Genomic DNA, 16,118 nt, shown 5'->3' on the forward strand with positions numbered 1-16,118 from the left:
TTGGGATGCTCACCTCGTGCTCAGTATGATGCCTAGGAAACTGCTGGCACTGGTTGAGCTGTTTGGGTATAAAGGCGATAGGAAGTTTGGGTCGGAGTTGTTGGAACGCACTGGGGGGTTGCGATAGGTGAGTGCTCATGTTTTTGGTATCTTCGCGTCTACTAAATGGATGCGGATGTACAGAAACGGAACGCCGTGTGATCTGCGATATGTTATTACTTACATTCAACCTCGTACTTTTGACATTTACGTTCAAGAGCGTGGATGTGCGTAAGGCTGCTAACATTTTGGAGTAGAATTTGAAGAGGTATCCGAATGGTGCGTGCGAACTACAACCGGCTGAACAGAAAGAAAGAAGCGCAGTGTCTGGCGGGAAACATTGGCGACGATAGAATATTCGAATTCAAGGACATGGGCGATGCCAGTCCGCTTTTCAGGTGAGTTCCTGCATTACTCATTCGCAATGCTACACTGACTAATGCGCGTTTCAGGTGAGTTCCATGACTGATTCACAATGCTACACTGACTAATGGATATGTAAGGTACACTATATGAAACATACAGCTAAATCAAGATATCACTAAGGCGCTCATTTGTAATAGTACTGGCTGTGGCATAGACACCAAATAAATAGCATCAGGTGGAATCAGTTGACGATAACAATGAAACCGCTCATTCTGTACGACATCCCCTCCCAGTTGCCTGGAAGCTACTGGTCTCCAAATACATCGAAGCCCAGGTTAGTATGCTTGGCGCAAGTCTAAATCCGACTTCCTTATCTCTTGTGTCAGGTTCGTGTTAAGCTACAAGGAGCTACCTTTCGAAACTGTCTGGGTCGAGTACCCAGACATTGCGAGTGTTCTCAAGGGTCTCGGCCTGGCGCCCAAAAAGAGACCCGACGGTACAGATATATACACCGTTCCTGTCCTCAGCGATCCCAACACTGGCGCTCTGATCGATGAATCCCTCGAGATCGCAGCGTATCTCGAGAAAACATATCCCGCAAAGCCAATCTTCCCGCACGGCTCTCAGATGCTCATTCGCGTATTCAACTCTGCATATCTTAACGACGCGCACCCCATCATAAAGCTGATATATGTGCGTACTGCAGAGATTCTGAACCCCGCAAGCGTGGAGTATTTCCGTCGAACGCGCTCGGAGAGGTTTCAACTTCCGTGGGAGGATTTTTCACCCGAAGGCCCGAAACGCGATGGAGATTGGGCATATCTTGAGCAGAGTTTCAGTAAGGGAGAAGCGTTACGCGAGAAGAGCGGCACGGAGTGGGTTATGGGAGATACGTTCTCGTATGCGGACATCATCGTGGCAAGTCGACTGTTCTGGTACAAGCGCGTCTTGAAGGAAGATGAGTGGGCGAGGATCAGCTCTTGGAATGGAGGAAGATGGGCAAAGGTGCTGGATAAGGTTCAGCAGGAATGTCACCTGGCGTGATATGGGATCCCGGTAACTTGAGATCTCAAAGTTATAAATACCAGAATCACATACCAAGTGCTGCAGCTGCCAACAATATTATGCGATCCATCATCATGTACGACATACTAAGCGATCTTCCAGAAAAGAGATGGGCGTCTGACAACTTGAACCTATAGAGACAGCATGCCGCAACACAAAGACGTTGATGGCTGATTGGTTTTGTTCCTGTGTCCCGTTTGCGTAAGTCTTAAAGCGTAAATGATGTCTGAGTGGTGAAAACGAACCGTGACACCTTCTGTCAGTGCAGACACTCCAGAGGTGGAACAATTCTGCCAGTAGCTTCACACCTGGCAGGAACACCGGCAACATCAAGAAATCTGTCAAGTTCTTGAATAGCGATGACTTCACAAGGGAAATGGTAATTTTGGGGAATTCAACTTGAATGTGCTCGAGAATTTCTCCAGTAGCCAAAACATGGCAAGCCTGGCCGGTTTGACACAAGTACGTCTTGAAGAAGGATGTCGATGAGTGGGGCAAGAATACGGCCTCCCGTGACCCGTCTGCTGCAGTTATGACTATCTGATCAAGATATTCTTCATGTGATCCTGTATGACATACCATCCAAGCTCCCCAAGGAAAAATGGGCACCCAACCCATCAAAGACAAGGTGCTGTGGGCGCATTCCTGAGGCCTGATAACCGACTCACACACTACGCGTCAGATTCTGTCTCGGCCACAAAGGCCTTCCGTATGAACTTTGAAGTTATCTGGGTGGCATGAAAGATATTGGCGGAAAAGGTACGCAATTACATAAAGACCCCAACACTGGTAGTGGTCTCCGACTCCCATCCCATGCATGCAATTGCCAAATTCCTCGACGAGACCCTACCTTGACTACCCCACGGGGCACATGTTCTCGTAGAGACCTTCGAGACCCTCTAGGGCGAATCATGAGTGGCGCCCTATGATGGTAGATATTATTTCGACTGACTATGAACTAAATATTCCTACAGCATATGTATGTTACCGGTCCATGGATTGGTAAGTACGGACTTGTCTCTGGTCCGCGCTATTGCTGACAAATAGCGTCCGATCCTCTATGTCATCGTTTATATACTTTTCTGTTCTACCCCTGTGCTCGTAATATGACCATGTCCAACATAGAGATCATGATGAACACGTTCCGCGAGGAAATGATGGGTGAGATCAATCAGCTCAAAGCTTCCTTCACTCGACAGGTATGTACCTGGAACTACTCGATGAGCAAGCTAACAAGATAAAATATCAGGATGAGAGAATCCGGGGCCTCCAAGATTCCACTGCAAAGTTATCGGCTTCAAACAAAGATATTGCCGCTACTCTGCATCGTGTAACTACTCAATTTCAGCACACTGTACTAACTCCTACTGATTTTTATTCTAGCATTCCACAGTGCTGCATGCGCTCCATCGACGTGCGGTGCTTGATGACGAACATGCTCGGCTATGCAGTCACTATGGTTATGACATTCAATTTCGGATGGGGAGCCAGGAAGCCAGCGAGTGCGGTGCGTGGGGCTGGTTGGAATGAAGGTTTAGGCATCATTGCACTATTATTTATGGATGATTTTGGGAAATGGTAGTAGAACGGCAATTTAATCAGACAAAGATATGAAGGAGTGCCGAAAAGATAGCTACCAATATAGCAAAGAGGGGTGGTGATAGGAAATACACCAAATGAATCATACTACCGTCCTGGTATGTTCGCAGTCCAGAAACCAACACCTTCTTCCCTCTGTCCCATCATCTGCAACAGTCGTGGTCGGCCGGATCCTCTGCGAAGGGACATGAGAACAGACGATCCCGCAAACCTGCTCCCTGAACAAAAACGATTCACTCAAGAATAGAGCCAAAAGCTTCTGAACACTCACCACCTTCGTTTCCAAATCTATTACAAACAAGTACGAGCAGCTCGTTGGGGATGCCCGGTTTCTTCTCATTTTCGTGTGTTGCCTCTTGAATCGTGGCCCACAATGGATTCAAACGCATCGCCCAGTATTTTATTACTTCCCAACTCGGCTCCATGTCATCTGTACCCTCGTTATGTTCCGAAGTCGTGCAATCAGCAGAATCGCTATCTGATACTTCTCCATCTTCGTCAGGATGCAGCCATGCATTCAGAAGTATCAAAAGCCGCGTGCCCGATCTTATGCAGTGTTGAGCAAGTTCATATGGACCTTCTTCAAGCGACTCCCACACAGCAGGGTCCTGCACATTAAGATCATTGCAGATCGCAAGCGTGGTTGGACCTAGTGGATGCGGTAGGGTCATTGTCGTAAATCCAGAACCAGGAATAGCCCAGGGAAGATCAAGTTTATAGAGGTTGGTCTTGCGATATGCTCCGACACGCTCCCCCGTAGGGTCATACATGACTGCACTGTTTGCACCGATACGGGGCTGATGAAACGATAAGCTATTGCCACCGAGCGGAGGGGCATGTTCATGTGGTTCGAGCTTCTCAGGATACCCGGCAGTTACAAAACATTCAAGGGAGCGTGCTAGCTCCGCACAAAAGGTGGCCGTGGGCCCTGTATGTGGGTGTTCAAGATACGGTGTGATAGTAGCCGTGTCCGGGAACACATAGCCTGATGTGCATGATCAGAAACCTTCGTGTGTGTGCATATACAGTAACAATTCGGAAGTACGAGAACCGGCTTACCGGAGAAAAACATCTCTGGGAAACACAAGAGATCAACTGATCGGGGCTTCAACCTTGTAAATGGCCGTGAGGCCATCTTCAAACGTACTAGTGCGTGAGGCCGCATACCCATTGCATAATTCTCGAGCCTTGGCGATGTTGGCTTGCACTTGGCCGAGCTTAAGTGTAGATGACGTTCGATTATGATTGCTGTTTTCATCCCCGAGGAAATGTGTACTGACCTTTGGAGCAAACTGTACGACTGCCACACGCAACCGCGAAGACATCATGAGATCATGAGTGTGGTGGGAGAACTTGACTAGAACTGTTACTGTCACGGTTCTGACCCCAAAGTTTAGCGCTGCGATCAAACATAAACACAACCTCATGTTGAGTATATCGCGCAAATGGTCATGGCAGTGCTAGCTCAAACGTACAAATAACGAAAGATAGGAGTAGGCGATGATAGTAGACGTACGTTCCAGCTACGATAGCCACGCTGCATTGTTCCGCCCGAATGTATAGCATCGTAAAAGGTGGAGCCCCGTCACATTTGTCCAGCTCCACAAGTAAATAGAAGCGGTAAGACGAAAAGATGAAATCTGGTCTATCGACATGAAAGTAGTTGTCAATGATAACTCAATCGAATGTTGGCCCCACATACTACCCCATTGCCAGCACATTCCTCGCACGGCAGGAGTCCCCACAGGGGCCCGTAAATCGATCTTCTAACCGCCAGCCCGAGGGCTTACAGTCAAGAAGTCGTGATTCCACTCTTACGTTGGTTTACTCTCGCCTCATGGTCATCTAGTCAACGAGAACAAGTCTCATCTCATCCCAGAAGACCGTCACCTTTTCCCCCAGAGCTAGAAGCCCACAAAGTGGGGGGCTCTGGGGGAGAGGTGGTGGGCTATCCATCAACGATTGGGAAGTCGATCACACCGGTTGGAAGTTACTTTTTGGGATTGGAGAGGGAATACCTGCAAAAATGAAACCATCCAAAAGCAGAAGCGAACTAAGATGCCAAGAAAGCCACGACAATGCGAGAAACCGGAGATCAATAACACAGCGTTCAACGTAGAATAAACCCAAAAGAAGTATAATATAATGGACTCCACTTGCATAGTAGATGTAGGCGAGTAGATCAGTGATCACTGCTCACTGCTCACGAGACCGCAATGAGGGACCGTTTGGAGGTATCTCATCTCGGGATCCAGGACGCGAATGAGGCTCCTCTCTTGCAGCTGAGGGAGCAGGATACGCATGCATTATGCTTGCTAACGTTTGAGGCACAGGCAATGACGCATTGGCACCGGTAAGATATGGCGATTGCTGTTGGTGTGGGGGAGGTGATGCTTTGGAGGTGGATGTCATGTTTGGTGGTGAAGGATTTGCGAGCTGACGGGTGCTATGTGAATGAGAATTACTCTGTCGCCTGTCTTCAACATCCCTCTGTGAAGGAGGGCGGTACTCGTGGATACTTAAAGTGTCGGCGGATTGAGGTGGGGGAAGAACGATGGTTGTGAAAGGCTGCGATTGCAGATGTGGGGGAGGGTGTATGTAGGAAGGAATATCTTCAGCGTGACCATCGGCCACGCCAGACTGATCTTCCGGAAGTGCAGGAACGACGGCCGCGTGTCTACCGCCTAAAGGTCTGTGTTATATCGTGTCACAATTCAGAAAAAAAGGATGAGACGAGAAAGAAGAAGAGCGGCCAGCATGAACGATAGTACAGCCCGCGGTACGCGCTGGTCCGCGTCCCATTCCAGCAATTCTAGATACTACACTGGCCATAGTAATATTACTCACCCTCCCTCGACAAAGTTCTGCCATACATAATCGCGCAGGCGATCGGCATTTGGAAGCTCCTGGATCAAGTGCTTGATGGTGTTCTGTCCTAGCCCAAAGAAGTCGGGCCCCGAGACAGAATTCGAGTGTTGGCGATTGCGGATAGTATTGGCCTGTTTCACGATAGCAGACCATGCACCGGTGGCGGTGCCTGCGATTTGAGGACGATCTTGGACATCAGATGCGATGATCTTGAACTTGGGTCCATCTCCGCCATCCAGGATTGAGCAAGTGTATATAGCCTCTGCGGTGGGATCCACGGTTGATGAATATTTCCTACGAAGAGATTAATTGAGAGCATCACTTTGATTGAGATGGTTGCTCACCGTGTCACCTCATATCCAACAGGGAAGATGTACCGCTCCGTGTGAAAATGTTCTCGCATGCATACCTCTCCTAGTTGGTTCACTGTCATGATGCCGACGGTGAGTGGCAGCATTGGACGACCTTGTTTATCACGTGGAACAGTAGGGATGCTGTAACTCTTTGTTGTAACAGTATGGGCCTTCAAACGTTTAGGCTTAGCATGGCGCTGAACCTCGGTTGCACGAGACGATGGAGGAGGTGCAGTGGGAAGTCCCATGTGCGGGGGTAACGAAGGAGACGGACCAACATGTGGAGGCGTATTTCCAGGGACAGGAACCAAAGCAGGGTGCTGTCCGCCACCATTGGCACTAAACCGTACTGGATCATAATGAGACTGCTCGTCGCGAGGAGATAACAATGGAGATAGTGATGATTGGGAGTGCGCCGGATTACTTGAAGGGAGAGGGTCATTAGGTGAAGGCCGCACGGGAGGCTTCAGGCGAAGACGAGTGCCCTTGGTCGACACAAGAACAGGAGTTCCTGGGCCACCTCCTTCCGGAGCAGAAACCACGCCCATAGCGGGTTGCCCATGGGGAGGTTGGCCCATGGCCTCTTTCCCTTTAACAGCAGCTCGAGGTCGCTTTGGTTGGCGACGAGCTTCACGGGCCTCCTCCTCAGCACGGTCTCGATGTTCGTCTTCTGCGCGCTTGCGAGCCAACGGGCCGACATGCCGCGAAGTAAGTAGTGGATCAACCTCATGATCGTCAGCTTCTTCCTCCGCCATTGCCTGACGGAGGTTCGATACAAAGTACGAACGGGCTTTCAGAGTTGAGAGGGAGCGAGGAAAGGCACTGGAGGGCAGATAAGGAACACCCGAGATGTTCGGCTCAGAGTGTGTTTCAAGTTCACGAATGCGGTCGAGCATCTTGCTGGAGTAGAGAGTCAGACCAACATATGAGATATCGATATTGCAGTTACACGCACTCCCGTTCTTCCCGAAGTTTCACATTGCGTTCCCCAGAGAGCCTTAACTCGTGCTGCGCCTCTTTATGTTTCTGAGACAAATTCGTTAGTTCGATAGACTATGATGAAAGATAAGTGCTCACATCCTCCAACTCGAAAAACTTTCGTTTTAGTTTTCGATATTTATCCAAGGCCGATTCCTGAGTTTCTTTTAGAGGAGTCGGTAGTGGTTGCTGGATGACTGGCAATGGAGGCGGCGGCGGCGGGCCCATAACGACATCAGCGGGTGGGCCCATCGTTGTTGACGATGAGCGACGGCGAGACATGAAGTTTGTGTGAAAAGTGGAAGAGAGACCCGCACAAGAAGCGCGCAAAGGTAAAATCCAACCAAGCTCAAACACGACTACACAGCCTAGCCCAACAAGACTTGAATTTTTTTGTCAACGTCAAACCACCACATTGACGGCAGATTCAGCCTTTCGAAACTCTCTTTATCTCCGGTTACTCGTAATCAAATAATTTCAAGGGTGCACCCTATTTTCTTTTAAGATTTATCGACTTGAAACTTGAAGACGACAACGGAATTTGGTGTTTTTTCTCGAGATCCCTTGTCAACTTTGCCACGGCGAATCTGCCACGGCGTTGAGTCTGCCACATCATTTCACCATCTTATTGCTCCCGGAACCTTGGGCCACGCCACTACCGCTTTCCTTTTTCCTATTTCTGGCAGTCACACTTCTTCATTATTCGGACCAAACCGAACAGAACCGTCGTGGTGTAGTAACCATCCGCCGTCATAGATGCGCTGTCCGGTATGCGTTCAGTCCTCTGAATCCTTTCTCATTACCCCATTATTCAGTTTTCATCCTCTGCCACTTTGACCGAGTCAGTCGTCATGTGAGAGAGACGATAAAAATAGCACTGCTGCTCAAGTTTCGTGCCTGTGCCTACCACCACCAAAAGACCCAGATAATCGCTTAAACATACCGGTTTAGGTTTCAAAGAAAGCATGCTAGCGTATTGATCATCAGCAGGAACAGACAATTCCGTAGCGATTCTGTCAAAAAGAACAAGAGCTGACAGCACAGTAAGGCTATGCAATACCTATGCTGGCCCCATCAGGAATCTGTATTCCTGCCAGTGTGAACCTGATCTTCAGAATCCCTTCCACGCACGTGAATCATCTGTACCGATCTGGCTCAAAGTGAAAAGCCGCACGGGACGCCGTTCAGGCGCTTTGTGAGCGCAACATAGACGCCAAGAAAGCTGGGAACGTCATTACACTTGATCTGTCGTTTCAAGTGCCAGCACATGTTACAATATGCAATAAACATACCTGCAACAAAGAACCGATGGCGTTGAGGAAGTTATTGCAGCGAAGGCTCCGCGAGAATAAATTATGAGCTCCAAATTGTGACGCACTAGACGCATTCAAATGGTACATCAGGAAAGCAAAAAGACACAACAAAAAGTGTACAGACGAACGAAGGTAAACATGGTATCAAAAACACAATCACACGATATACGTGCAGAAAGAATGGTGAGAGAGAGAGAATACGTAGATGCCAGAAATCATACTTTTGAAGTTGGCCGAAGTACCAGTAAAATTCCGTCCGAGTGGCCAGAGAAAACAGCGTCAACAGAAATTTCTTGATCAGAGGAGGATGAAGACATGGAAGATGGTGGCCGTGAACGGGATGACGTCCCGGGCGATGAATGGGAGGCGCAACGTGGGCTTGACGGCATTCGGTAATTGATTCTTGCGTCTCCGAGGCGGCGCCGTGATAGCGGCGCATCTTGTTCATTTTCACCCCTTCAATACAGTTGAGAACGAGATACGGGCGGAGAAAGCCGGTCAATACCTTGAATTTCTGCCAGCAAGTAACAGCACAAATTTACCAAAACCGAAGCCGCCATCGCTCGGTTGCCCTCGATCGTTGACGCCCCATGACTTAATGACATCGATCCAGCTGCGCACGCTATGTTCTGTGCGACTAGTGACAAAATCGAAGAAACTCCGACCCAGAACCCTGGTAGTTGACAGGAGAAGGTCATTGGAACAGTAGAGGACCGTGCAATGAATCGAGAACCGGTCAAGGATAAGTGCCGACCTTAGGGACTGACAGGGCATCGGATTGAAACTAATTATTGTTGGTTTCTTGCTTCGGCTGCGGCTGGATGACTCATCACTGGTATCCGAGTCTGTGGAAGCGCAGGCAGTCCGTGAAGCGAGGTCGGGTATACTAGGACTAGACGTCATCGGTGACGGGTCGCCCCATCGCTAGTCATTTTTAGACAAGCAGTGATGAACAAAGTATGATGCCTACCCTAAGTTCAAAGTTCTTCGCAGAAGGTGTGACAACTTCAACTTCTTGTGCAGTGGATGTATTCTGGAGCGCCTTTCCACCTGGTGTGGCAAAGGATACGCTGCCTACCACAACGCTGTGCACAACGGTCCGAGACTGAACCGAAGTTTAAATCAAACACGTCAAATAAAGGATTGAGACTACTACTCACGACCGCACAAAGAATGTATCCTTTGAAGGGATCTTTATGCTTTAATCGAAGATATGCCAGAGCAGCGGCTTTATCTTCGCGGATAGTATCACTAATCGATGCAAGATTTGGTCATTCATCGGCAAGCGAATAATATTATCCGCGAACGTACTAGTGCATCTGCTTTACCTGAGAGAACTCGTCTGGATGTACAAGCTCCAAAGCAGGGCGGCCTATTAACTCGCGGGGTTCAAAGCCTACAGCAACGTTAACGTCAGAGGAACACTAAATGGCAATTGTCGTACCTAGCAGGTCGGAGACTGATTCAGTAAGGAACAACCAGCGAGCCTAGACAAAAGGACTTTGTTCGGGACCAGCGACAGACGCAGTAAATTATTAAACTTACATCCTCCGAGAAGTCTACGATGGAGACTTCGTACAACGTTGAGCTGGTGTCGTACAGCCTGAGGTAAGGAAGCACGTACTGAATGAAACGCGTGGTGTCTCTGATTCCATAGCCTCGGTCTGATGGATTATTTTGACCAAAAAGAAGGGCCTGTATGGTTCGCGTGTGGGCGCGGATGGAATAGGCGATACACTGATTTCTTATACCAGCAAATACCGTCAGAACCAGTGACGGAGAGAAGTGAGGCTACGGAGGGTCGGGGGTCAACAGTGCTTTTATCTCTCCATTGCAGGGAAGACTTAGGGTTTCAAAACCCGAGGACACTTGAACAGAATTACCAGAGTCATGGTATTATTTTTTGGAGATTGAGGTGATTGGGTTGAGTGTCATTATGTAGTGGTATTAGTTGAGTATTACTATCATTGATTCCAGAAAGGATATGCTTCCGTAATAAACACGATGGATCTGAACAACATAAGGTAACATTATTATCCTCGTTCATACGCCAGCCTCCAGATTCATTCAAGCCGTGCAACGCCTGAACAACGCGGGGAGGTCTCAGTGGGAATCGGAGTCGCCTAGGACTAGAAGCGGAATCCACGTCTAGTGCTCCCTTTGCTGTCAGTTTGTGCCTTGAGCATTTAATTTCATGATCGTGGGTTCACCAGATCTCTCACACAGGTAATAGCCCACTCAATCTCGACCCGGCACAAGCTTGTAGTCACCTTGTCATTGGCTCAGTCGTGCTCTTCTTCTTGAGCCAAATATATTAGATGTGGTCGAATGCTCGAGACGTCGCCGCAGGCGACCTCGTTATCATCTGGCAGGCACGTTCCTCACCTTTTGCAGTTTTGGGGTAGCTCACATACCTGTAATTGATTTATGTCAGACTCGAGAACTCATTCAACCTTTACTCATCACTCCAGGGAAAGATCTTAATTCCAGGTTTGGATATTACCGGCATGCAGACCTTGTTGGAATTCCCTATGGGTCCAAAGTCGGATCTCGCAATGGCAAAGGATTCATCCATGTCCTTCGACCGACTCCGGAGCTTTGGACGATGGCACTTCCCCATCGTACTCAGATCTTGTATCTTGCCGATATCGCGTTTATCACCTCATGGCTTGACATCAAACGTGGAAGCAGTGTCATCGAAGCTGGTAAGCGTTAAAAATTGGACTTATAGCGGAAAACGCTGTTTTTTCTTGGCTATCGTCCACGATGCTGCGCCACTTTTTTAGTTTGGTCACAGCGAAGAAAAGACACGTGGATCATCATTCTAGTCTTCATTCATCCTTGTTTACTACGCCGCATTGATGTGTCCTCTCGCGATTGATGAGCAGATTAACAACGTGGCTCAGATTGAAACTCATTCTCTATCTCTTTTATGTTCATATCCCTTTCATTGCCTTTTCCTAAACGCCTGTACCAATCGGAAATTTGACCTCCGTGGGGTGAACCCTTAATTCACTACGTACATCATGCAGGTACTGGTTCGGGATCGTTCTCCCACTCCATCGCAAGGACGATAGGGTCGGTAGGACATCTTTGGTCATACGAATTTCACGAGGCCCGTGCAAACAAGGCGAGGTATGCGGCCTTCTACTTTAAGACATAGTAAAGAATTTAATCACATTCTAGGGAGGAGTTTTCGCTCCACGGAATGGCAGACATTGTCACCCTCACACACCGCAACGTGTGCAAGGACGGTTTCACAGTTGAAGACACGGCTGATGCAGGCATGTCTCTTTCTTATCATACAGATTGATCGCCCGAGCTGGTTACCCTTTTTCTACAGTATTCCTCGACCTTCCGGCGCCGTGGGACGCTATTGAGCACGCCAAGAAAGCATTGAAGGTACGCCACTGTTCGTTGGCAATCAACATATCCAATTTACTCGGAGATGAAAAGAAAACCAGCCCCACTCGTATATGCTGTTTTAGTCCATGTACGGAGCAAGTTCTTCGGACAGTTAGCGCCCTAAACGATTCAGGTTTCACGGGTATGTTTTTTGATGATGAATGTTACGTGAAAGTCTCACCCGTGTACCTCTGTTAGACATCACGATGTTTGAGACGTTACTGAGACCTCACGAAGTTCACCAACTATCACTACAGCCTCTGACCCAAGCGGTCGAGAAGCTCAAAAAATTAGAACAAAAACGTGAAGACAAACGCCAACATCAGATCGCAAGGTCGAGTAAAAGAAAGCGGGATGATTTACAGGAAACGGACGCTGACAATGTGGGAGGGAAAAGGCTTAGAACTCAAGAATCGGGAGAGGAGGATGTTGGTATCCGCGATATCCCGGATGCTGTGGTAGACCCTGGCCAATCTGCCAACCAACCATCACCAATCAAACTTTCTGTCTCAAAAGTGTCTCCCGACGTCCGAGGTCACACATCGTATTTAACTTTTGCTCGGCTGGTACCCACAGCTCCTTCAAAATCTGTCGCAATGCAAGAGTAATATTATTGTATATTGTGACGATAAAAATCATATAGCTATAAAGTACGGAGAAGCCCCTCGAACGGATCTACTCTGCTATCGCTCTTCTAAATGCTCGTTCTAACTCAGCTTCTTCACGCAATTTAGCAGTATTCTTCTGCGGGCGAGGCCGCAAGACTCTGCCCGTCGTAGGTGGGTTTCCCTTACTGGAATTCCCATCACGTGTAGAAGCTGCATTGTCGATATGATCGTCCTCTGATGCGCTATCGCTGTCATCTCTGATCCGCTTCTTTCCATTTTTCCGCTCTATAGACGAGTTGCCCTTGGAAGGGGTATTAGTGCCACTCTTCATTAGCGTCTTCACTCGCCCGCCTCTCATTATCCTCGCAGTGGGAGTAGAACGCGACCGACGTTCAGGTTCATCAGAAGGAGCGATCTCCGAGGCTTGTCTCCTCAAGTCGTCTTCGGCCAGCTCGCGCATCGACTTAGGCAGTGCATTACTCCGCCGAGAAGGCAAGTCAGCGGATACCTCGCCCATCTGCACATCTTGGGCGAAATGAAGGGGCGAATCGCGGGGATGTGTATAAGACACCGCAGCACCACTACGCTCGGGTACAGCCTCGTCGATTTCGGCGCCATCGTCACCGGTAGTCGAAGAAAGCAAGGATGAAGGCAAAACAGTATGTTGATCTTTTGGGAGATGAAACGGCTTCACCACATCGTCCGCGGTGGTGAGGTACCCTCCTGGTTGCTGGGGGGAGAGATCAGGTTCACGTCCAAATCACAAATATGAATGGAAATGAAACATACTTGCTCGCCTTGATGTGCCTCAGCATTCTGCGTATCCAACCAATGCTGCGGCGTTGCATCATCTGTATTGGATGCATATTGCTTGCGGAGACGATCTCGAATCCGAAGCCCTTGCACGAGACGTATCCAACGCTTGTGAACTTGATCCAAACGTTTGGCATGCGCTTTCTCTTCTGCATCATTTTCAGCTTCTAAATACGCCTGTAGACAAGGTTGAGTTCAGTAGACGCAACAAGATCCGTGATATGGCAAGTTCACCTCCACTATGATAGTTTCGTTCTCCTCGGCCACGACAATTCCCTCAATTATCGGGATAGCTCTCTGATTCCTGAATTCAAAACCAGTCTGGAGGGCTTGTCAGCGCGCGAGTAATCGTACAAGTGAAAGACTCACCACTGCTTCTGCATAATCAAAGCCAAGCCTCTTGGCCACTTTGGCAATGCCTTTGACTGAAAACGATCAGAATTAAGTTCTGCGTCGCAACTATCGCCGATTTCATCACGCACACGGGATATGAATACTACCCTCAGGGAGCATTGACGGAACATACAGATCAATGTTCCCAAAATCGTTCTTAGGAACTTTTCCCTGCGAACACGAAGATCAGTCATGTGCCGGGAGTCATTAAGACTAAACACACGTCGATGACTGGCTGGGGCTTGTAAAGCTCCGTCTGGGACCTTGCGTATAGGCCTTGCATGTCCTCCTGGCCATCTCCGCCGTGGCTATCTGTTCTTGCTTTCTCGAGTGCAAGCTCCATTTCCCGCTTGCGGCCAATAGTGACAGCACGTTGCTTGACCATCTTCATAGGCTGGCAACCTTCTCGAACCACACGCCCTTGGCGCATCCAGTTTTCCGCGGCCTTCAGAGATATGACCGAAGATCGAGGATATACAGGTTCGCCCCGGAACTTGCCCAACTCGACAGGAGGATCAATAACCTCCTCACGCTTCAGATGCCGTGAGAGGACATATCTGGACTTTGAAATTAGTATGATGCGTGAAGAAGGTGAAATTACGCTTGTACAAAGGATGACCCTTGAATCCGGCAAGTGTGGTGGGCATGCCCTCGGTAAGCTGATGATTATGCAGTTCCGTATCCTCGGTGTCATCACGTTGCTACATGATCCATGAGACTACATTTACAAGCATAGAAGACATGACACACCAATCGATAGGGCCTGGTCACCAGCTGCACGACGCTATCCCACCACTCTTTTCGCCGGCCTATCCCAACTCCTTGCACCTTCGCCACTTTAGTGGTGTAGTCTTTGGCATATCGTGCTGTCACGTCACGGCCGAAACCATCCTCTTCTAGGGCAACCACATAAGTCATGCGATTCTCTTGTGGTACTCCAGACCTGAATGTGTTCTCAGCGGAAGGGTCAAAAACATGGCGTTTGTTGACGAAACCACGAATTGGATCGACAGGAAGCCACCGGCCATCTGCGCGCGAAAAAACCTCTGTCCAGAACACAGGAGGAGTGACTGTAGGATCAAAGGGAGCTATTCAAGCACAAGCATGACTTCTGTTGTGTCGAAGGTTGAGATATCTAGCATACCTCTGGTACTCGCTCGATTTTTAGAGTAATTCTTGGTTTTCCTGAGCTTGATGACCGGCTGCGCCTTCCCTTTTCCTTTGGCTTGAGCCGAAGCTTCCCCAGGGGATGTATTACCTAGAACTTCTGCCGGTGACTGGGCGTTGATATCTTTTGCTCCTTCGAAGTCGCTGTCTTGCGATAAAACATCAGTATCCCTGGCTCTCTGCTTCCCCTTCTGTCTAGATGGTGGACGCCCTTTCTCGCTGGTTTTGAATTTGGGTTTTCCCACACTAGACTGCCATGGAACGCTCTGAAGACTAACAACCAATCTAGCAGGGATCTCCAATGCTCGACACAACGCAGTGAACAGTTGTGCACTTGTATCACGAGAACCAGTTTGCATCAAGGCGTGTTTCATAAGACTATTTGGACTTCGAATACGTTCCCCGTCGTCGCTTTCCTCGTCTTCAAAAATTGCGTTTCCTCGTAGGGCAAGATCACGCTCGTTCTCGTCGAAAGTCCTATTTCTGATGTGTCCTGTAGGAAGAACGCTGAAGAACGTGCCCGTCCACCATTCCGCCAAGCGCGTAACAGCGGCCTCGAATAATCGACCTCGCTTATTCTGGTCGGGTGTACGAGACTTGTGTATTAGAGCAAAACCATTATGAAGATGAAGTGGTGTTAAGGAGAGCAATCGAGCCTGAAAGGTATTGACAGTCGAATCAATTGGAGAGAAAAAGTCACTTACGTGAAGAACCTCGTCGTTCAGCCACTTATTCCGTACTCTTGCATTTGCAAGAAGACACACTGTGTGGACTTTATGAGTTCCAGTCCTCAAGATGCGTTCAGCTCGTGCTGCGGCTGCGGCTGCCTTCCTAGATGCTCGTATGTCAGCACCTACGCAATCATATGTAAAGAATACAAAGCAACTTAGAATCATCCTTCTTCGTCCCCGGGTGTAGGGTGATTTCAATATTCGCTCGTGGTGCCGGTCCTTCCAACTGGAGTTCTAACTCTGAGTTAGTTTCATGGATTTGCTGAGGAACATCAACCTCCTCCCACTCAAAGTCTTCTTCGCTGCTATCTCCTGGTATCGACCGAGAGTCTAGCATCATGGTGAAAACTTGGTTGGGGGACAAGGCATCTCTTCCGCGAGTCACAATTAATTGGTCAGTCACGGCGCCGCGTCCATCAC

The 16,118-nt window shown here is 48.7% G+C and overlaps 6 protein-coding genes across 6 annotated transcripts; 2 read left to right on the top strand and 4 right to left on the bottom strand.

Annotated features, from left to right (window-relative positions):
• Positions 1–315: 315 nt before the first annotated feature.
• F5147DRAFT_653812 (uncharacterized protein) lies at positions 316–1,449 on the top strand (the record flags this gene model as incomplete). Its single annotated transcript, XM_041433815.1, has 3 exons — positions 316–437; positions 635–739; positions 792–1,449. The coding sequence occupies 3 exons, from the start codon at positions 316–318 to the stop codon at positions 1,447–1,449; spliced, it is 885 nt and encodes a 294-aa protein (XP_041291612.1).
• Positions 1,450–3,156: 1,707 nt separating this feature from the next.
• On the bottom strand, positions 3,157–4,397 carry F5147DRAFT_746262 (carbon-nitrogen hydrolase; the record flags this gene model as incomplete). Its single annotated transcript, XM_041439829.1, has 5 exons — positions 3,157–3,287; positions 3,341–4,054; positions 4,129–4,181; positions 4,237–4,286; positions 4,350–4,397. The coding sequence occupies 5 exons, from the start codon at positions 4,395–4,397 to the stop codon at positions 3,157–3,159; spliced, it is 996 nt and encodes a 331-aa protein (XP_041291613.1).
• A 1,515-nt stretch (positions 4,398–5,912) lies between these two features.
• Positions 5,913–7,550, bottom strand: F5147DRAFT_578965 (FYRN-domain-containing protein; the record flags this gene model as incomplete). The annotated part of the gene is made up of 4 exons (XM_041431462.1): positions 5,913–6,231; positions 6,282–7,186; positions 7,242–7,316; positions 7,368–7,550. 4 exons carry the CDS (start codon positions 7,548–7,550, stop codon positions 5,913–5,915), a joined length of 1,482 nt encoding a protein of 493 aa, XP_041291614.1.
• A 675-nt stretch (positions 7,551–8,225) lies between these two features.
• Positions 8,226–10,528, bottom strand: F5147DRAFT_700466 (uncharacterized protein). Its single transcript, XM_041437692.1, has 9 exons — positions 10,206–10,528; positions 10,127–10,152; positions 10,026–10,068; positions 9,893–9,977; positions 9,742–9,832; positions 9,552–9,686; positions 9,087–9,505; positions 8,803–9,037; positions 8,226–8,645 (listed from the first exon to the last, which is right to left on the bottom strand). Exons 1-9 carry the CDS (start codon positions 10,234–10,236, stop codon positions 8,622–8,624), a joined length of 1,089 nt encoding a protein of 362 aa, XP_041291615.1. The 5' UTR covers positions 10,237–10,528; the 3' UTR covers positions 8,226–8,621.
• A 4-nt stretch (positions 10,529–10,532) lies between these two features.
• Positions 10,533–12,582, top strand: F5147DRAFT_761664 (tRNA methyltransferase complex subunit Cpd1; the record flags this gene model as incomplete). Its single annotated transcript, XM_041440539.1, has 8 exons — positions 10,533–10,746; positions 10,808–10,953; positions 11,016–11,286; positions 11,614–11,716; positions 11,768–11,865; positions 11,925–11,983; positions 12,038–12,128; positions 12,185–12,582. Coding segments are annotated over exons 2-8 (1,074 nt in total), but the record flags the coding sequence as incomplete, so codon positions are not given.
• F5147DRAFT_700477 (uncharacterized protein) lies at positions 12,583–16,058 on the bottom strand. The gene is made up of 11 exons (XM_041437693.1): positions 15,854–16,058; positions 15,672–15,798; positions 14,945–15,623; positions 14,551–14,888; positions 14,410–14,501; positions 14,024–14,357; positions 13,890–13,971; positions 13,777–13,832; positions 13,642–13,728; positions 13,384–13,584; positions 12,583–13,324 (listed from the first exon to the last, which is right to left on the bottom strand). The coding sequence occupies exons 1-11, from the start codon at positions 16,036–16,038 to the stop codon at positions 12,662–12,664; spliced, it is 2,844 nt and encodes a 947-aa protein (XP_041291617.1). The 5' UTR covers positions 16,039–16,058; the 3' UTR covers positions 12,583–12,661.
• Between the last annotated feature and the right edge of the window lie 60 nt (positions 16,059–16,118).

This window comes from Suillus discolor (genome assembly GCF_016758755.1).
Source record: "Suillus discolor strain FC423 chromosome Unknown F5147scaffold_35, whole genome shotgun sequence".
NCBI classification, from domain to species: Eukaryota; Fungi; Basidiomycota; class Agaricomycetes; order Boletales; family Suillaceae; genus Suillus; species Suillus discolor.

Coding starts and splice junctions, on each gene's coding strand:
- F5147DRAFT_700477 (XM_041437693.1), bottom strand. CDS start 16,038: ATGATGCTAGACTCTCGGTCGATACCAGGAGATAGCAGCGAAGAAGAC. Junction 14,358..14,409: donor GGATTCAAGGGTCATCCTTT/GTACAAGCGTAA, acceptor TTCAAAGTCCAG/ATATGTCCTCTCACGGCATC. Junction 13,972..14,023: donor AGCCCCAGCCAGTCATCGAC/GTGTGTTTAGTC, acceptor TCGTGTTCGCAG/GGAAAAGTTCCTAAGAACGA.
- F5147DRAFT_700466 (XM_041437692.1), bottom strand. CDS start 10,236: ATGGAATCAGAGACACCACGCGTTTCATTCA. Junction 9,978..10,025: donor ATCAGTCTCCGACCTGCTAG/GTACGACAATTG, acceptor ACGTTGCTGTAG/GCTTTGAACCCCGCGAGTTA. Junction 9,833..9,892: donor CAGGTAAAGCAGATGCACTA/GTACGTTCGCGG, acceptor TGCATCGATTAG/TGATACTATCCGCGAAGATA.